Source organism: Pelophylax lessonae (genome assembly GCF_965119305.1).
Source record: "Pelophylax lessonae genome assembly, chromosome: 8".
Taxonomy (NCBI): Eukaryota; Metazoa; Chordata; class Amphibia; order Anura; family Ranidae; genus Pelophylax; species Pelophylax lessonae.
Genome location: NC_138775.1, coordinates 219,985,622 through 220,007,777, shown reverse-complemented (window position 1 = coordinate 220,007,777; position 22,156 = coordinate 219,985,622). Strand labels below are relative to the sequence as shown.

The following is a 22,156-nucleotide window of genomic DNA, read 5'->3' as shown; positions in this document are numbered from 1 at the left end:
TTGTCACAATTTAAGTTGCTGCTGTGTTTTTTAGTATTTAGCGCAGTTATATCTTTCCTTTATATTTGATTTTTGACTACCCTTAACTGCTGCTTATTACTTAAATATGTCCATTATAGACATTTTTGCCTATCGGGCTGCCAAGGTGGTTAACACTGAGGGTGTGTTCGAGGTGTTTTCCTCCAAGGACGATGACCTGGGAGGTCTTTTCATGCGCCTCAAGAATTTGATGGTCTCAGAAATTCACACACAATGGGACATCGCGTTTCTTGAGACGTATTTGAAAAACAGTATGGTCCCCAGGAGCCTCCGCTGGGAGGTGGGCCCCCAGACGGGGGAATTGGAATTGGAGGAATGGTACAAGTATTTTAATGAAGCGGGCTTATCCTTTCTGAGATACCTTATGGGAAGGAAGAAAGCGAAACTATCTAGATTGGATGAGGAGGTCAAGTCCATCAAGGACAAGCTCTCTCCATCCATGGATAGTGAAGACTACAAGACCGCTTCCATGAGTCTTCTGAAGGTCCTTGAAAAGGAAGAAAAGGAGCAAAAAATCAAGAAAAGAAAAAAATTCAATCGTGACTTTCTTGATTATCAAAAAGGTACTGTTTTTGAGTGGCAAAAAAAGCTACTTTTGGCAAATGATGAGGAGGTTGATCTGTCTATGGACGTCACCCAGCCAGGGGCATTGGCCCCACCGGGTGTCCCGGTCTATAATATTGCACAGAGAGCTGTGAATGGAACTAAAACCCCTAAAAATAAACGGAAGCCGTCCTTTAAGTCACCTTTTAGGGGACAACAACCTAACAAAATGAAGCAACCTAAAAAGCCTAATGGTTCGCATACGGCTAACCAGCCAGGCCATTGGAATAACAATGACATGGGACCAAGAGGGGGTCCATGGATGGGACCCCAATGGCGAGGTTTCGAGGGAGGTAAACAGGGACCTTACCGAAATTTCGGCCCTCAATGGAGGCCCCATCCCCAGGGTCAACACGCTGCTTATGGGTATGACCAAAATCCCCAATGGAGGCAGGGACCATCTAATTACAGATATAACCAGCCATGGGCAAACCCAGACTATGACCGTGACGACTGTGGAGAATATGAAGAGGCCCTTTATGGTAATGACCAGCGTCAGGGTGGTCAGTATTATAATGTACCAACTAGGAACCAATTTTTCCCGTTAAGGGATAATATATGCCCGGAGGATGAGGGATCTTCCAGTTCTCAAGCATCCCAACCTCGTAAGGCTGTGGATACTGGTGCTCCTCTCCCGGGTACGCAACAATTAGGCCAAAGCTACCCGGGATGGGGTTTTCCCAGGGTAAATCAAGGCACCAAAAGACAGGCAGACCAAAACGAGGAACCAGAGGAGGGAGAAGGATCCAACTCAAAAAAAGTAAGGATGTAGCAGGAGTTGGTATCTTCAATCTAAGTAAGGCTGTCTTGTCTGAACCCGAGAAAAGGATTCTAGACAAGGGTCTGAAATTTGCACCCCCTAGGGCCCTCAATAAATTTGAAACCTACATGGATGTGCACAAATTTATTAGGAGGGTTAATATTAAGCGTTATATGGCTAGCAATCCCATTAAAGAAAATCGCTCAACACCAGAGTTTCATCACTCAGGGTTGGCGAACGCTTCTTTATTTAACCCTCCGGGATCTTTGGCCCCTTCAATTAAGGTCTTTAGGGACATTGTACTTAGAGACCTTGAGTCTATGAAAGTGCACAAATGTAAATTAAACAAAGATCTGCAGGAGGGACTTGATTCCTTATGTAAGAATAGGGAACTAGTCATTAGACCCGCGGATAAAGGTGGAGCTATAGTCGTCCTGGATAGATGCGATTATTTGCAGGAGATGCATCGTATCCTAGATGATGGCTCCACCTATTCCGTCCTATCAAAGGATCCTAAAGGTCTCTATAAACGAGAACTGGCGAGTATTGTAGACAGGGGACGTCAACTCAACATTCTTAACAAGAAGGAGTCATCTTTTCTTGTGCCGAAATGTCCGCGTACCCCTGTCATATATTACTTGCCTAAGATTCATAAAAGTCTGACTTCCCCCCCGGGACGTCCCATCGTCAGTGGCATCGACTCTGTGACGTCCCGGGTGGGGAAATATATTGACTTTTACTTGCAACCTCTAGTACAAAAGATGCCTTCCTATATTCGGGATACTAGGCAGGTTATCAATACTCTTTCCAACTTCACTCCCACTAAAGACATGTGGATGGTGACGGCAGATGTGTCGTCACTATATACAATTATTCCCCATGAGTTGGGTCTGGATGCAGTCAACATGTATCTGAATAGGGAATCGGGCCTACCCAATCTACAGATTTCATTTATTATGGAACTGTTAGTGTTTGCAACTAAGCATAATTATTTTTGGTTTGGTGGATTGTTCTACCGACAGGATACTGGGGTTGCAATGGGCGCCAAATATGCCCCGTCCTTGGCCAATTTGTTTATGGCCCAATGGGAGGAGGATGTCATCTATGGCCACAGCAGACCACAGTTGGTGCTGTGGGCCAGATATATAGATGACATCCTCCTCCTGTGGGATGGTCAAGAGTCAGATTTGATTGATTTTCTTGAATCCTTAAATAACAACACCAGAGGTATTCATTTAAATTATGAGATAAGCCAGAACAATATCACCTTCTTGGATTTGTCAATTTCGATTTTTAATGGCAGGTTCAGTACAAAGACGCATTTTAAAGCCACCGACAGGAACTCGTACATCCCGGTGGACAGTTGTCACCATGAGTCCTGGTTGAAGGCGGTCCCTAAGGGGCAATTTATGCGTCTACGACGCAATTGTTCGGAACATGGTGAGTTCCTGTCTCAGGCACAGGTCCTCACAGAGAGGTTCCTGGAGAAGGGCTATGACCACGGTACTCTGAGTCCTTGGAGACGGTCAGCAGGATGGACAGATCAGATCTGTTGAGGCCTAGTGTTCGGGAGGGAGTTGTTGATGTTAATGCCTGTCCATCTTTCATCACAACCTTCTCTAACCAACACATGGGTATTAAAAAAATCATTCAACGTCATTGGCACATCCTGCAGAATGATCCCGTTTTGAAAAATATTGTGGTGGAAAAACCACGTGTTATTTTCAAAGGGACACCCAACCTTCGTGATCTGGTTGCTCCTAACATTATTGAGCCTCCGGTTAAACAACCTACGTTTTTAGAACAACTGAAGGGGTTTTACAAATGTAATGGATGCCAGGTTTGCCGATTGAATTGTATCAGAAAAAAGAACACAAAAGAATTTGTTTCTACCAGCAATGGTAAAACTTTCAAAATAAGCCCTTTTGTTTCTTGCACGACCACTGGGGTGGTATATCTGCTCCAGTGTCCGTGCGGGTTACAATATATAGGGCGGACCAAGCGCCCTTTGAGTGTCCGGCTCAATGAGCATATTGCTAACATTCGTAAGGGTTTCGATAGGCACTTGGTCTCTAAACATTTCTTGACAGCCCATAACAAAGACCCCAGGAATATATTATTTTTGGGGATCGATAAGTTTACCCCCAAGTGGAGGGGTGAGCCCCTTATACGGAGTATCTCCAGGATGGAGATGTCCTGGATTCATAAGGTCAGAACATATAAGCCCTATGGGCTCAATGTTGATATTGATGTCAACGCCTTTATTGATACAGCTTAGCGACCAAGGGACTTGATATGTTGGGCCTACCCCTCTTTAGGGCAGTGACATCCTTTTTTTATTTTTTTTTATTTTTTAATTTTTATTCTTCAACTCAATTGAAATTTATCACACTAGATGCTAGTACATTTTTGCACCTGATTATGTTTCAACCATTTATCTGAAGAGGTCTACATCTTATTGGTGCGAGTTGGTTTTGGGAACACCTGCAATTACCATTAGGTGGTTCTATTGGACCCACATTTATTTAATTATAAATTTTAATTTACTTTGGATCGTGTGATTATGAAATTTGGCTTCTGTCAAATGCCTATGGTGGTCTGTGGCAGCCTTTGGTTTCCACATGACTTAGAACATTGATTTTAAAACATCGCCTATGCTTGTCAGCAGATGGCGCTATTTATTCAATTTGATTATAAAACTCTATTTAGCTTTTGCTTTTTGAGTTAATTTCTGTTACCCATGTTTTCTTGTATTATTTAATTAATTTTATATGATATGGTTTGTACGGCAGCAGCCTCTTCAGTGATAGGCGTGGCAGCTGTCCTCTTTTTCTTGTCTCTTCCCTGATCCAATATGGCGGTTTGAGCTACTTAGGTGGGTCACATGGGGGACTTGCTTTTTGTACATAAGCGGTGGCGTCAGCGCGCCGCCCGTACCTTGAAAACGTCACATTTGACGAAACGTGCGTCGGTCGCGGCGTGCTGACGTCACCTGCTTGTGGAAACGAGTGTCTATCAGGACGGGCGGAGGAGCCGACCGGCCGGCGGCTCGCCTATATCCTTGCTGAAACTATCTTTTATTCTGTAAGTTGCTGTCTTTTTTACTATTAAAGTGTCTGTGGTAATGCACTATGTAGTGCTTTGTGTTTTTTATGCCATATGACACACGATCGAGTCAGCCCTAGAATTTCTCCTGGTGACACCTGTTCTAAGGATTGGCTTCTGGGGAGAGTGGTTTAACCCATCGCATTCTGGGAGAATCTGACATTATTTGGAGGGACCATTAGAGCTATTGGCACCGGAGACGGGACGACAGACTGTGTGGCTCTCACTTATCCATAATCTGGTAAGAGGCAGTGGTATTGGGAGAGGTCTCTGTGTGTCACTTCCATTTCAGACTGTGTGGCTCTCACTTATCCATAATCTGGTAAGAGGCAGTGGTATCGGGAGAGGTCTCTGTGTGTTACTTCCACTTCCTGCTATCACCCTAATTATTTATTTATTATCTGGTGAGGACTTGGGACCTAAGGTTACTGGTGCTTTCCACTATCAGCCATCTGGTGACTGTGTGCACTCCTCTGGGTGATGAAATAGTATTCAACAGTATTACGCTATGGACTGTATATTTTTTCTTTGCATATGATCACCATTTGTGGATGTGAGGACTAATTGATCACATCGACCGAAGGCTGAGCGTTCAGATCTGACTTGAGTTTTGGGCGAACTCTATTCTGCATTCTGGTAAGGAGAATTGAATGTTGGTTTAATCATCTGCCACTGGAATCGTTTATTTCGGACTGTGCCTTTCATTTGGATACGGACTTGTCACCAATGTTGGACTATCATTAGTGTGCTTCATCTTACATTCACCTGTGGATTTAGTACCCATTAGCGCAACTTAGCCCTTACATCTAATAAAAGGTTGACCCCTCCATTGGGGTGTAAATTTATCTATTCCCAAGAAGAGTGTTCTTGGGGTCCCTGTTATGGACTAACGCATAATGCTTGGAGACTGAGTGTTTAGGAAATCCCTTTCTAATTTTGGCTACGTGTTCATTGCGTCTAACATTCAGGAGACGCTTGGTTCTTCCGATGTACTGATAGCCACATAAACACTGGAGCAAATACACCACCCCCGTGCTAGTACATGAAATAAAAGGTTCAATATCGTAAGATTTACCTGTACTATGAGAAAAAAAAATTCTTACTATTGCGTTGTTTAATGGAGTTAAGGGAGCAAATCTGACACCTGTTAAATTTATAAAAGCCTGTCAATTCATTCAAAAAGGAAGGCTTAGGCTTTGGTGGTTCCAAGACATTAGGGGCTAGGCAATTCCTCAAAGAGGCAGCCCTTTTGAAAACAACCTTGGGTCTATCAGGCAGGGATTTGCATAAAACCGGATCATTATTAAGAATATGCCAGTGACGGCGAATCAAATTCTTAATGATCATATGCTGACTAGAAAAGGTAGTGACAAAGGGTGTAACTGAGAAAGGGGGTTCGCTGTTATCTGAACTTTGGGGTCTCAACAGTTGGGCCCTATCTAGTTGACATACTTCCATCAGCGTCTGTTGGAGAAACTCATAATCATACCCTTTATCCAGAAATCTATCAGTTAAAATTTTAGCTTGAGTCATGAAATCCTGAGAACTTGTACAATTTCTCCTAATCCGCAAATATTGTCCCTTTGGTACCGCACGCAGCCAGGGGGCATAATGGCAGCTATCAACGGGAATTTAGGAATTCCTATCCGTTGATTTACAATAAGTAGATGTTATAAACTGATTGTCTTTGATAGTTATGACAATATCAAGAAAGTTGATAGTGGACTGGCTGCACTCGTAATTAAACTGTATGCCTATGGAGTTGGAGTTAAGTCCCTCCATAAAGGACAATAAATCCTGATGGTGACCATCCCAAAGGAGGAGGATGTCATCTATATACCTTGCCCACAACAGGGATGGAGCATATTTCCCTGGCTAACCTGTTTATGGCCCAGTGGGAGGAGGACGTCATCTATGCCCATCACAGACCACAGGTGCTGTTGTGGGCAAGGTATATAGATGACTTCCTCCTGTTTGGGTGTACTGTTATGTATGTATTTAGGATTTTTTTCATACATCTATCTATTTATGTATTTATAATGCATAGATTTACCTATATTTATTAACAGCTATGATGTATTTGGGTGTACTGTCATGTATTTAGCAATACAGTAAAACCTTGGATTGCGAGCATAATTCATTCCGGAAACATGCTTGTAATCCAAAGCACTCTTATATCAAAGCGAATTTTCCTATAAGAAATAATGGAAACTCAGATGATACGTTCCACAACCATTTATTCATAAGTCTTTCAGTTTATAGTCTATATACAAAGATTATATCAATGTGATAGGTTGTGTCATCATAAAATGTCCATCCACAAATGGCAGCCTCCACAAGGGGATTAGAAGCAAAATCCAGCAGGAGCTACAGAGTACAGGCATACCCCGCTTTTAAGTACACAATGGGACCAGAGCATGTATGTAAAACGAAAATGTACTTAAAGTGAAGCAATACCTTTTTTTCATTTCCTAGGCAAGCTGGCTGGCCACAAATAGGATATATTGTAGTCCTGGGTCCCTTCACATTGCTCCCTAAGTTTGGTATCCCTGTCACTTACAGTTTGGGAGTAGTGCCATGTCAAGCTGACCACAATTTCCCATAGACGCCAATGTTAAAAACTGGGAGTAATGCCATGCCAAGCTGACCAGGCTGTGTCCGTACTCGTGAGTGTACTTAAAACGGGGTATGCCTGTATAAAAGAGAAGAGAGGCGAGAGTGTAGCAGTATGGGGACATTTAATGAAGGTACAACATTTAGCAACTCACATGGTTTGATGATTAAAGAGGCACATCTAAGTATGCAGGCATGCGGGGTAAAGCTGTCCACATAGACCATCTTCTGAACCACTGGCTCTCACCGAAGTCAGTCTGCAATTGGGATTGGGAAGACTACCCTGCAGTAGAGTGATCTGAAAGCGAGACTTTGAATCCCTCGTGGATCGCAGCGTGGAAGGGTGTGATGAAGATGGCAGTGCGGAGGATGGTCTATGTGGACAGCTTTACCCCGGATGCCTGCATACTTAGATGTGCCTAAGTATGCAGGCACATTAGATGTGCCTGTTTTAATCATTAACCATGTGAGCTGCTAAATATTGAACCTTCATTAAATGTAACAATATTGCTACACTTAGAGGCGCCTTTCTTCTCTTTTATACCCAGTTGTGACATGACGCTACTTGTATATCAAGACATTGCTTGTATATCAAGTCAAAATTTATTTAAAAACTTTGCTTGTCTGACAAAGCGCTCTCAAACCAAGTTACTCAAACCAAGGTTTTACTGTATATTCATATATTTATTTACTTATGTATTTATCTCCATTGTTATATAATATATATCAATTTGAAGCTGTTCCTCTGTTATATTGCCCTGATCTGATCACTGGACCTTCTGATGATATCCATATTTATTTTACATATTTTATTTATTTATTTATATCAGTGGCTCCTTTTTAATGTGTGGTGCCAGTTTTATATAATATTTTTTATATAATATTTTTATATCTATATTATAGGACCCTTTTGAGGCACCTAAAGTTTTTGGTGATTCCTGTAATCATAATAATTATACAGTGTTTTATTCATAATCCTAATCGATTTATGTGACTTGGTTATTAATTTTATTCGGTATTCTGAGCCAAGTTACTGCGTCAAAGGAGTCACTGGTTCTTCTGTGTTTCAGTTTGTTCTTATTGCATTCCGTTTCCCAATATAACAATGGCCGATCGGGTAGTTCCAGTCTCTGTTGCAATATTTCCTCTTCCTGTTTACTATGTCCCATTTTTAAATATGGCCGATCGGGGAGTTCCGGTTATCACTTCAGGGCTCCTTTTGGATATAAATAGGTGGCGTCAGCACGCCGCCCGTACCGTTTGAAAACGTCATTTATGACGAAACGCGTCGGTTCACGGCGTGCTGACGTCACTCTCACAAGCGTCTAGGAAGTGCGGGCGAGCGGAGCCATCCGCCGGCGGCTGCTTACATCTCTCCCCTGACATTTTTTATCTACATTTGTAAGTGTTTCTTTTTTTATTCAAATAAATCTGTGGGATTTTATGCTATGGCGCTTTTCTTTATTCTATATGGTTGAATCTCTGCCTGCATCTTGCTCATCCCTGAGTCCCCATTGGCTGGCACCTGAGATCCGGTCCTCTGCATTCAACCAAACCATCTACTAATAGATTACTCACCTGAATCCATTGTCATCTGGTAATGAGATTTAATACAGGCGGTGGTGTCACGGGTTTAGCGCTTATCAGGATCTCTTTTGGATTTCAGATTGAGTCTCCATATTACCTTTTCTGGTAAGCAGTATATATATGTATATATATATATATATATATATAATCGGTGGAGGTGTCCTGTTCCTTGCATGTTCACAGATCAGCCTGTCATTTTTTTATATCTGGTAAGGAGTATTTAATCCCTTCTGATGGTGGAGGTCTCCTATACTATTCACTATATCACTTGGAATTTTATGTGGATTATCACAGATTTTATCAATTCACATCTATTTTGCTAATGAGAATTTATTCAGCACTCTATCACTATTCAATTTTTGGTTGGTGATAGTCTCACATTGTTAGTGCACTAGTTTGTTTTTACTAGTTGTTTTTGTTTTACGCTATGGTGTTTTTTCTATTTTTTTCCATATTTAAACTCCATTGCGGTGGCCTTTCGAGATCTTGTGCATCCCTTTTGGACAGCTGTTCCTGGATTTCCACTGGAGTTTTATGTTATCATCTGGCATACTTTTTATTGATTTCTGGTAAGCCTTACATCCACACGGATATCTACAGTCATGTTTATTCATCTAGTCTTTCAATGGACTCTATGGACAATTTATTTACATTTTGATTTAATGTTCTGATCACATATAGCGCAACTTATTCCCACCATATGCATAGACCTTTCCCCTACAGATCTGTACTGTCTTCCAATAATTTTTTGTACAAGGTAACTAGAGAGGAGTGTTTATCAATCATTTTTCCTTTAGAGCCTGAGGAGGATCCTGCATCCTGCTCTATCTATATTCAAAGATCCTTGGATTTGACAGTTGAATATTGGCAGTGCAACTTAGGCCCCTTTCACACTCGTGCAACTTGTCCTGTGACTTGGGACTGCAAAGTCTAATGACAAGTCGTACTCCATGATTTCCAATGAATACCATTCATATCTGTGCAACTTCTAAGTCGCAACATCTTCAGAGTAGTCCCTGCAGTACTTTGGTCTGACTTTGATGCGTTTTCAGGTCCATAGACCTCAAAATTGCACAGGCATTGCTTCAAGTCCAGTCAAAATCGCGCAAAATTGTGCCACTTTTCGGTCACACAAGTGTGAAAGGGGCCTTAAAGTATATGCAACCCCTCGCCTTGTATAACAACCATTAAGTTTAAAATGGAATGGAAAGGCAAAACATTTGTGTATACTTATAAAAACATTAAAAATTCCTTTTTTTTTTTTTTTTTTCATTTTTATAAGTGATCACATTCCCTCTGTTCTTAGCTGCATAAGGCGCTCAGAGAGCTACATAGTTACATAGTAGTTGAGGTTGAATAAAGACCATAGTCCATCCAGTTCAACCTGTGTAGGTGTGTGTGACCCTAATCATCTCTCATACCCCTTAATGTTCTGATCCTTGAGATGTACATCCAAGAGTATTTTGAAAGTAGCCATACTTCCCGCAGAAACTACCTCTTGTGGTAGAGAATTCCACAATATTGTAGCCCTAACAGTAAAGAACCCCCCGCGTTGCCTGAGGTTAAACCGCTTCTCCTCTAATCGCATTGTATGTCCTCGTGTCCTCATGCAATCCTTGCGACTGAATAGCTTTTTTTCTATGCTGAGATGACCATTGAGGTATTTGTAAATGGCTATCATGTCCCCTCTCAGGTGTCTCTTCTCCAGGGAGAATAAATTAAGCGATTGTAGATGCTCTTCATAATTAAGATCCTCCAATCCCCTAATTATTTTAGTTGCCCTTCTCTGGACTCTCTCCAGCTCCAACACATCCCTTCTGAAGACTGGCGACCAGAACTGGACAGAATACTCCAGATGCGGTCGGACCAGAGTTTTATAAAGTGATAGGAATATAGTTTTATCTCTGGAATACATCCCCTTCTTTATGCATGCTAATATTCTGCCGGCTTTGGCAGCTGCTGCTTGACATTGCATGCTATTGCCTAGTCTATCCTCTACCAAGACTCTCCGATCTTTCTCCATTTTTGATTCCCCCAAAGTTTCACCCCCTAAAGTGTATTGTGCTTTTATGTTTTAGTCCCCCAAGTGCAATACCTTACACTTCTCCACATTAAACCTCATTTGCCATGTCGTTGCCCACTCTGTTATTTTGTTCAGGTCATTCTGTAAGATATCTGCGTCATGCTGTGTAGTTATTGCCCTGCCCAATTTTCTGTCATCTGCAAAAACTGATATAGAACTACTGATCCCGTCCTCAATGCTATTTATGAATAAATTGAACAAGGTTGATCCCAGGACTGAGCCTTGGGGACCCCACTTGCCACCCCCAGACCAGTCTGAGTATGCGCTATTTATTACCACCCTTTGGACACGCCCTTTTAGCCAGTTCTGTATCCAATAGCAAACCTTGTGGTCGATGCCTGCAGACCTTATTTTATAGATTGAGGAGAAACAGTAGCACAATGATCTTCCCAGTGAATGGATGTGCCAGAGGAGGGGGCCAGTCAGAACAAGTTTAATCATTGAAGAAAAGCAGGCTGAGTTCTCAGCACAGCCAGAAAACTGACCATGCTGTGCTCCTATGCTTAGCGTGGTTAGTTTAAACTAGGAAAGCAGAGGGACTGGCGGGAAGACCAGGGATTTCACACAAAGGAAGAGATACGAGGAAAGGATACTTTTTCATACCAGTTTCATGCATGTTACAATAGATACATATTAGGAATATGAAATGTTGGGGGTAACCTATTCTTTAAAGTGCCACTATGGCCAAAATAAAAAATGATGTGACAGTCTGCCATTAGCATTAATCCAGCAGTCTTCATTTTTCTGAGTACCTATATTCCCAACAACATAGTTTATTACCTGGTTATCCAGCCTGTAGGTCTGTAGTTTTTAAACTTTGTTTAAAGTGACGTTGTGGTCGAAATTAAAAATGTCCTATATGATAAGTCAGTCTTTGGTTTTCTGAGTCACCCATAATTGGTGATCCATCAGTAAGTTGGTTGTTTTTCAACTTCCTTTAACATACCAGACTGTCCAACAGAAATGGAAGTTGGGGGGGGGGGGGGGCGGTGTATGAGAAAAAAAAAGCTCGGGTATTTGGCAAGTCCACTGCACGCAATTAGATGCTAATGGAAGTCTAATGTGAGGAACACCTGGTACACCTGGCCATGAGTAAACTGCAGCCAACACAACACTAGGGAAGGTAGAGTGGTTAGTTTCCACGTTATAGTTATGCTGCAAATACAAGTCCACCCTAAGTCCATATAATTTCCTGGCTCAGAAACAACCACAGAAACAGGACCCCAAATGTCCCGGAGCATAGTTTGCAATTCGGGTTGGAACTAGGTACCAGTGATATAATTTGTAGTTCGTTTTAGGCGCTAGAACATTCTGGGAACATGATTTGCTGCCATTCTTCTGGCTCCAGGATAATATTGGAGTCTGATTCCCATTTGTACATGTAAGCATGATTTGGGTGATGAGCAACGGTAAGTACAACAGAAGTAGTAAGTACAGCAAGAAAATCAAAACCAAGGAGTGTGGATCATGACCATGGTTTTCAAAGGGCTTTAGGGTTACCTCCTTGGTGGACCCCAACATTTCTTAGCGTTTTTTTTTTAAACCCGAACAATGACCCTTTTTATTTTCACCCTTATATTACCGAGACGTACTGCATGCATTTTCTTTTTTACATTTTTTTTAATAGTTTTAGCCCTAAAAAAAACATACTGAAAAGCACAACATGTCCATGAACTTTCATATATTAGCTGATAAATGAGACAATTTCTTTCTCCTACTCATAATTTTTTGATCCCACAGGTGCAGAAAACCAACCCAAACCTCAACCAGTAAGAGGTAAATCTCATTAATAATTTTATTACGCTCTAATATATTTGCTTAGTACAAAAATTGTATTTAACAGTTAACAAGTAAGCAGTAGGTTTACTTCACTGTTTTATTTGGGGTTTGCATTTTTAGGCTTGCGTATTACAAAACCATTTCCGTTCCTTCTTCCAGCTGCCACAAACTCATAGTTAATTGTGGACATAAACACCATGTGGCAAAATTAAGGGTTGTTTTTATCCTTTTAATAAAACGCATCTGTGATGATAATGGAAAGATTGAGATTTCTAGCATGGAAAGTGTGTGAGAGTGATAAAGAGCACTAATGTATGTTTAATAAATTGAACCTGACCTATCCACCAAACTCTCTAAAAACTAACATTGCTTTAAAACCTTGTTTTGCCTACAGATGCATGTACTTCCTTCCAACCATTTTTATGTGGTAACTGGGTAGTGGTTTTTCCTTTTCAATTTTCAGTTCTGTTTTATTCTGAGGACACTGCATACTGCTGTAGCTCCATACAAAGATTCTGCCATTTGACAGTTGAATGATGGTAGTACAGCTTTACAGTTTGAATGGCAGCGTCTAGAGCTAGCTATACACTTCTTCTTCTTTTTTTTCTTTTTTTTTTTTTTTCATTTAGCCAACAGGTTGAATGTACAAAACTATCAGGTTCCTCCATATACACAAACAAAGTGAATGGAGCAATCTAGCCCCCCCTGCCAGGACATTGTATTTTTGACAGCAGTGGGTCTTGGTGATAAAAGGCTTGAAAAGATGCCTATAGGTGGTGCGTAGCAATATAGCATGCAGAGAAATTAATTGGAGAACATACAGGTATTTGCAGACACATACCGCATGCACTTTATCAGTAACGTCTAGACAGTTTTTGCATCATCTGTACCATTTAACAAGTAAAAGTGTATGTGACATGTGAATATTTGATCATCATTCTCATACTTTCCAGTAGATAAAATCGGTTCAGGGCTACTGTAGGACAGTTATTGGGGGGGAAAAAAAAAACCTTTGCAGACCACACTAGATTTCCTTCAGGACTATTGTAAGACAGCAATGAAAAGCTCTAGGACACATTCCATCCTGGAATGCTGTAAGACAGTCATACACTGGGTATAGAAAAGAACCCCCCCCCCCCTTTTTTTAAATCCCGTTTTGCTGAAATGAAGACACAGTTTTTTTGTTTTATCCAGTTATCCAACTGTATTTACTAGTTCAACTTATTATATCTAAGTGAAAGAGATAACACCTACATGTCAGAAAAAAAAAAACACCTTTAAACGCACCTTGACGATTCTGAGGCCACATGGAAAAAGATGTTCTAATCAGATGAGACTAAAATGTAATTAGTTAGCCTCCACACCAAACTATATGTCTGGTCGGAAATCCAATACAGCTCACCATCCAAATATTACCATTCCTACAGTAAAGCATGGAGGTGGTAATATCTGGTATGGGGGTGTTTCTGCAGGGACTGGAGCACTTGTCAGGATAGAAGGAAAATGGATGGGGCAAAATACTGTCAAATTCTTAAGGACATCTGCTGCCCCCTGCCAGAAAGTTGTCAATGGGAAGAAGGTGACTGTTTGTTTCCCTTCTGGGCTGCTGTAAGACAAAGGGTGCTCTTTTAGTTATTGAGCACAGCAGTTACTAAAATAAAAAAGAACAGCTCAGTTTAGTGAAATTGGCTAACACGGTAGTTATAAAGCTAGAAACCTAAAAATAGATGTTTATAACTGTATATAATTATGTGGGTTTCTTGTGCAAAAGGACCAGCAAGGTGGTTTTACCTAATAAAGTAATTTTGCAATTAAATCAGAAGACTACCTCTTGACACTGGTGATATCTTTCTCATCACAGTACAAGTGAAACTGTCTTTGTTGTGAGACCTCATTCAAATACAACTGTGTTTCTCCTCCAGGTAACCTCTGGATTTTGTCTTTGATTGCTATTCTTGGAATTTGTATTGTTCTTGGAATTTGGATACTAGTCCTGAAGAATCCTTCCACACACAATGCAAAAGCAGAAAAACTGCAAATCATGGAATCCTTCCAGGATAAGTTTCGAAAGCTTCAAATTCTTTTTTCTGGTCAGTCATCAGACCTTTGGCACAGAAGCCAAAGGATTCTAGAATTGCAACTCCGTCATGGGAATGAAAACAAGGAACCTGCCATCATTTTATTAACCGCTGCCCAGGATGCAAAACAGATGTTATATTGTGTAGGCAACCATCTGGCAAAAACCTATGCTTCTACCCTTAACAGTAGCTACACAGTCCTCTCTGGGACCGATATGCCTTCTAAAGACAGTGAAGATGTTAAGATGCATATTGATCATAGGCTAAATGCAGAATTCCAAGGTAACAGCAAAGCGGCAGTGCTGCATAATTTAGAATTGCTGCCTCCTGGGTCGTTGATCATTCTCTACAAATATTGTGACCACGAGAATGCGGCTTTTAAGAATGTTGCACTGGTGCTAACGGTGCTTTTGAAGGACCTTACTTTGCAACCAGCCATTGGGCTTAATGAGCTGGAGGAGACAGTCTATGACTTCTTAAAGGAAACATTTGTTAATCAAGCCAAGTCCAAGACGTCCCATAACGAGATGGATGGAGACAAGCTGGGGGGACTGTGGAGTCGCATCTCGCATGTTGTGTTGCCTGTGTTCCCTGGAAAACAGATTCCGAAAGAATGTGATGAATCCAAAGCCGGTCCATGAAGTTAGAAATTCTTTTAAGCAAAACCGGCAATGGATCACTGCGTGTTGCAAGGGTCATTGCTATATGTGCACTCATACAGAGCTCTGTGTACAGAAGTGTTTGAAGGAAATTTAGTTCCCCATAAAAAAATAATTCTTTAATTCCTTCTCCAATACCCCACCAGAAGTCTAAAATAGAGCATTTGATTGTTACAGATAAAGAAGTTCATTTGTCATACACTTTTAGCCTTAGTCCATTGTGTTCAGATACCATTGTTGATAACCTGGGACATCAAGACTGGAGTAAAATATGAATTTCTCAGTCTTTTAGCTCACTTCTCCTCAACATTAATGGTCCTCAGCTGTGACTAAAAACAAAATAAACATGTCCTGGATGACCGTTGTGGTAAAAGGGATGGCCCACCAGTTGTAATGACGCTAAAACTTTGTGTATATCCACATCCAGCCAGTGATTTCCTCTGAAGTTCAATTGCTGCAGCTTCCACTCCAAATACCTCATATAAAAATGTGAACTCTGAACAGGAAAGTGGCATTGTCTATTAAAAAATGAGGACTTCTGCTATAGAAATGAATTGAGCATAAATGTAAAAAAACTAAACAAACAAAAACTATACTTGTGACTGGAAGTATAATTCCGCAAAATTCTGAGTTGGTAAATATATATTATTTTAATTTGTTATAATTTGAGCTTCTGCAATGAGAAAAAAAGCTACTGTTGCTCTAGTCCCAGGCCTTGAATAGGCATTCAGCTAGCAAAGTTAGAATTTCTTGTCTAAATCTCGTTCCCTGTCAGTGACCCAGAAGTAATGAGGCTGGCGGATGAGTATGGCAGCTAGAATTTTTGGAAGGGGAGTCCGCTATGACATCCCATCAACACAAGGTGAACTGGTACAACACAAAATGGCATAATAAATTAGCCACAGGTATTTCTGGAAAAACTCCATTAAGCATGTTTGTATATAAAATGGCCACATAACATAAATTGTTTAATTTTAGAAAACAATGTAGTTTGCATGAAAGTGGTGTTCCCATGTCACTTTCTACTACATACTTTTAGCAACCAATAAATAATGCGGCTATATGCTGGAAAAGGTCATTTGAAAGTGAGAAGAGATGATCAAAAGCACTTATGTATGGTCAGCTTTTGGTGCACTGGCTCCCTGTTTTCTGCAGAATCCCAAAATAAAGCCAAGCTGAGCAGTGCCACTACCCTACACATCTATGTACAGCTTTTTTCTTTTTGATGTTATTCCCATGTGTGTCTGAATGCCAGGACCTATGTGTATAATTATTTTCACTGTGAGGCCATTCTTTAGCATAGCACTGTGACTTAACTCAACGCTCGTTTTTTAAAAAAAAAAGGGAGGTTCGCTTCTCCATCTATAGGTCACATTTATAGAAGCTGTAATAACCGCTACTATGAATGGCGGAGGTGAACAGAAAGGGCGGGTATAGTCGGGCACTCTTGACGATAGCCTGTGACAGCTCCTTAGTTCTATTGACCCCCCACTGCATTGGAAAATTGCGGGGGTGGGGGGCGTTGAAGGAAAGATAATTTCTACTTCACTAGGAGACAGAAACAAAAGGGACACATGATACTGAGGGTAAGTTGTGTCCATTTGTCCTTTTTTTGTATTTTTTTTTTTTTTTTGGAGGTAAACTTAGGCTTTAAAGGAAACTTGTAACAAAACAAATCACCTGTGTGAATGCCTCAGATGGAAGCATACTTGTTCCAGGGCATTGACATCACTTGCTTTGCAACTACAGAACTTCATTTTCACTGCCTTAAAACTAAAGTGTCACAGGAGTCAGATAATCGCAGCTTCCATAAAAGGTTTCTTACGCTGGACCTTATTCATACTGCCTGAAGGAAGAATTGTATCAATAGTTTATATATTTTTCTGTTTCACTTGACTTAAACACATACTGAGAAATATATATAGGATTAAATTTGACTTTTTTTTCTTTTTCCTATTAAAACACGTGCTTGATTGGCTATCGCTCATCCTATGGCTTCAGTACTTTTACTGACCCATAAAACATAGGCAGATCCGAAGGTGTGGCTTCAGTGTTTGCTTGCTTTAAGTAAGTGACTTTAAAAGGATCAAAGCCATTGGTTTATAAAGGTAATAATGCAACTGGCTTATTTAGATAAAGGTAACTGACTTTTTTTACCTTAGTACATTTTCTTAAAGGAGAAGTATATAGCCAAAGCTTTTTTTGGCCATACTTCTATGGATTACAGGAGTTCAGTTAGTTCTGCACTCCTGTGACCTGCTTTCAGCCAACAGCAAGCTAATGCCTGCTGTTGGCTGATGTCACTCGGACGGTCCAGGCTCGGGAAAGGTCCCGACCATATGGTCTGTATCTGCCCAGATCAACATTGGGGTTGATTTACTAAAACTGGAGAGTGCAAAATAGCAGCTGTGCGTGGTTAAACTTTGACAAAGAAACCTGGAAGCTGATTGGTTTCTATCTAGAGCTGCAGCAGCAGATTTAGCATTCTCCAGTTTTAGTAAATCAATCCCATTGTGTTCCAATTAAAAAGCAGTGGTAAAGTCTTATGCGCTTTAGTAAATAAAACAAATAGCACGTATGCAGAGCAACTTGCTCTAAAACATGTACTTTGCATTTCTCTGGCTTTGGGTCCTCAAAGCCTAGCAAAGCACTATTAAATGCTTGAGAGTAAAAACAAAACAAAAAATCCCAAGAGCAGAGCTCAGACATGTGACCTGTCAGTCATGTGACCTGCCTCTCCGCCAATCATAGAATTCTCTGCTGCGTTAGGCTTAGAAACTCTGTGACATACTACAGGCTTCACACCTCAGTCTGCATTTTATAGATTAAAATGGGGAAAGTAACCTTGCAATGTGTAGTGCATCTCCAGAACTTCTGACTTATAAAATGGCCCTATTTTTTCGAGCTTGCACCACATCCAGTTTGAAACAAACTGTTTCAAATGTTACAAATAAAAGGGTGAATCCCGCATGTGACCTTTCTGAACAATTGGCTATACTTTTTTTTGTTTGTGTGTGTATATGTATATATATATATATATATATATATATATATGTATATATATATATATATATATATATATATATATATATATATATATATATATATATATATATATATATATATATATAATCTTTTTTTTAAATGCTTCATTTGTATTGTTGGTTTGAATACACTGGTTTGTTTTTTATTCTTTTCCCAGAGCTCAAAGCTAAATGACACGCTGGGGAAAAAATATCTTGCAGTGCCTGTTCATTTTATCTAAGGTGATGAGAATAAGCACAATACTTCCCTTATTCCTCATTGCTCAAGCAACCAGCACTCTCCTCTGCTTCTAGGATGTGACCAGGCCCTTAGCATCCTCAGGTACAATGCAGAACTGCTGTATGTGATGTATGCAATTACATCAGAGATCTGCAAGTCAGTGGGCAGAGAAAATGAATGGCTTCAGGGGGCAGCTCTTACAAAGAGAGCAGAGGAATAAGGTAAGTATCTTACCTTATTCAACCTCCTAGACAAAATGAGTGGAGGGGACCACCACTGCAAGGGTAACTTTTTCTCCAGCCTGGAGTTCAGCTTTAAAGTGTATGCAAAACCTAAGGGCCCATTTTCTTCCTTTTGGTACATTAATACGCTAATCAAAATGAATGGACTGCTCACTCATCTTAATGTTTTTAAAAGTACATGACCCTTTTATCTACCAGAGTGCATTGATGTGCGATACGACAATGCAGGTGCTTTGCCTTCTGTGTTTTTCAATTTGAATGTCAAAGTGATGCATGTTACTTGAGTTACTGTGCATTTTGTTAATTTGCACAGTAACAGATGCATTTCCGCAATGCGGTGTAAATGGGTCCTTCAAGGATAAATTTACTTTTTTTTTAAAAAAAAAAAAAAATTATCAATGCACATTATTTTTTATTTATTTTTTGGCAGGTAAAAAAATATGCAGTTGTTATTTTTTGTATTAGGAGCCTGGAAAGCATTGCACCAGCGATCAGCAGATTGCTGATGCCATGCAGGTCTCCTGCACACTGTCAGAGTATCAGCTTACCCATACATCCCGTATGGATAAGCCAATACTCCCTGAAAGGAAGACCCAATGAACTCCATACCTTCTATTAGTTCATTTAGAGAGACAGAGCTGTGTGTATGAATGATGCGGCTGCATGGGCGGAGCCTCGATTGGCCATGCTGTTTTCAGTGGCAGCTGGTATGGAGAACTTCTCCCCATACTGGTTCCACAGGGAGGGGGGGCAGCGGGCGGCGGCTGCGGCACTGGGAGCATGTTACATGCTCCGCCCTATAATCGGGTGAAACATGCTCCCAAAGGTGAACTTACTCCTTTTTAAATCACATTTTCCGTATGCTTGACATGCTTCTGTATACTGTTTTTTGTTAAACAAATTTTTTTCATACCTGAAGATCCTGCTAATTACCACACTTACTAATGGTGCTTTTCCGCTATAAACTGCATGCCAGTTAGCATCTACATTGTCAACCCGTTTGAGTTCCTGTGGTTGGCTCTTGGGCTGCTTATCTGATAGACCTAATATGTACCCAATGGCCAACTGAAGAAGTTCACCTTGCCGACTGACAATGCTGCTGCTATTTATGAGCTAGTGGTTTAGCGTTGTCCGCCAGAAACTGGACATTCTGTTACTGGCAGGATCATCGGGGAAAAAAAAAATCTACAATAACTTCACAAAAAAAATATTTTCTTAAGCTAACTGTATATAGCGTGACATGATGCTCTGAATATTTTGGGTTTACATATACTTTAATAAAAGCCGTATACATTTTAAAAATTAAGGCGAACATGTAAATATAAATGTTAATATTTTTCATGCTCTAGTACAGCTTAGCAACCTTTAGGATAGTGTGTTCTGCAGCTTTATAGCATTGCCAGAATACTCCCGAATCTTGTTCCATGTCTCATTCTCCATTTTATTAAGTGAAAATGGCCTATTTTGCAAGAATATGGCAATTTTAGAGCCAATGCAAAAATAAAATTTCACTTATAAGTGAAGATTAGTGGGTTGATTATATGCTATATTCAGCTGTAAGAATTCCCTGACATTGTTCTATGCTCTACCCACATTGGAGTTTGTGTTTCCTCTCTTTAGTACAATGAACGAGGTAAGACCTGGCAACATGGATCTTGCTACCAGAGTCTCCAAACTATAGAGTCAATTTATGTGACGTACAGCTGAGCCAACCGTTGCATGCAACGTTAAAATAAATTGATGTTAACTGTTTTACCTTCCAAATAATTTTAATTCTGTTCACCAAGTCCTGTGATCTAGGTTCTCCTGTCAGATAGCATAATCTGACTATAACCTCCAGTGCAGCTGAGAACAGTACAACGTAGTAAAATGTCCTCCCTTCTCCTGAGTATATTTACCTGTTTTAAGTTTGCTCCGGTCCAGCGATGTGTGATCCTCTGTGGTAGTGAGTAGGGAGCATTGGACATTGACTGGGAATTACAAGAACCATGATGTCGGTTATAGGAGTCATTGTCTGCACTCCTTCATCCTTTCTGCAGCAGCCACTGACTGACACATGGTATCTGAAGCTGTGGATTAGCCGACTAGACCAGAACATGCTAAAAATGGGTAAGTACACACACCATAGGCAGCATATCTAGTAGGAGGATGAGGAAACATTTTTAATAGGGATGCACCGAAATGAAATTCTTGGCCGAAGCCGAATAATAATAAAATGTTTGGCCGAATACCGAACGCGGTGTTTTGCATTTTTTCCATTTATTTTGCCAATTTTTTGTCCTCTCTCTTGTCCTCTCGTGTCTCTCTCTCTCTCTCTCTCTCTTGTCCTCTCACTCTCCCTCTCTCTTGTCCTCTCATGTCTCTCTCTCTCTCTCTCTCTCGTCCTCTCATGTCTCTCTCTCTCCCTAAATGTTACTGTAGGGAATGGGATTCAGTGCACACTGCAGCCTTGTACCATAGGGTTAATGTTAGTGACACTGTAGGGATTGGGAAGGATGCTGGGAATGGAAATCAGGAAGCATGCAGGCAGCCTTGTAAATTTTAATTGCAGATACAGGGCACTGGGCAGGTCAGGGTTAATGTGGTAACATCAATTACTCAGTGACAGTCAGTCAGTGTCAGTGTGGACTCGATCAGATTATACAGTGACAGACAGTCTCTCATAGTGGTGGTAGTAGGAGGCTGGAGGTGGACTAGTAGGAGCCTGGAAAGGAGCACAGCCGCATACATACATTACTCACTCGTGCACTGCAGCCCGCCCCACACATTCAGTGAGTCTTACTCTCCTCCCTAGTTTTTTCAATGGCACATTCAGGAAGCCAATCACGCTGTGAGTAGCGGCACAGCGGAACCAATCAGGTGTGCAGGCACGCGTGATTGGTTTGCTGTGCAGCTAATCACGGCGTGATTGGCTTCCTGAATGTGCCATTGAAAAAACTAGGGAGGAGAGTAAGACTCACTGAATGTGTGGGGCGGCTGCAGTGCACGAGTGAGTAATGTATGTATGCTCACCGCTGAAGTGTCCCGGCTTCCCCTGCCTAACACGGAAGTCTGTGAGTCCTCCTGTCCTCCTCCGAGTCCCTTCCCCCTGTAAATATCGTGACCTCGGCGATATGAATATCGCCTACGGCCACAGAACGATAGTCAATATCATATCGACTATCGTTCAGCCCTATTATTCGGCACAAAATTATTCGGCCTTTTGACTTATTCGGCCGAACACCGAAAGTGCTATTTTTTCTATTTTCGGCCGAATAATGTTCGGCCGCCGATTATTCGGTGCATCCCTAATTTTTAACATAGTGTTCGGATAGAATTCTACTTCAGATATCAGTGGGTGGACT

At 40.9% G+C, this 22,156-nt stretch overlaps 1 protein-coding gene across 1 annotated transcript in view; it reads left to right on the top strand.

The window, feature by feature from the left end:
* Positions 1-1,575: 1,575 nt before the first annotated feature.
* LOC309562232 (uncharacterized protein) overlaps positions 1,576-22,156 on the top strand; it is a gene marked incomplete at its 5' end in the record, with an annotated part of 105,032 nt that continues 84,451 nt past the window's right edge. The window contains 3 exons of the mRNA XM_082266355.1: positions 1,576-2,020; positions 12,531-12,566; positions 14,492-15,280. Coding sequence (XP_082122481.1) covers positions 1,576-2,020; positions 12,531-12,566; positions 14,492-15,280 — 1,270 coding nt within the window. The remainder of the gene's footprint in view (positions 2,021-12,530; positions 12,567-14,491; positions 15,281-22,156) is intronic.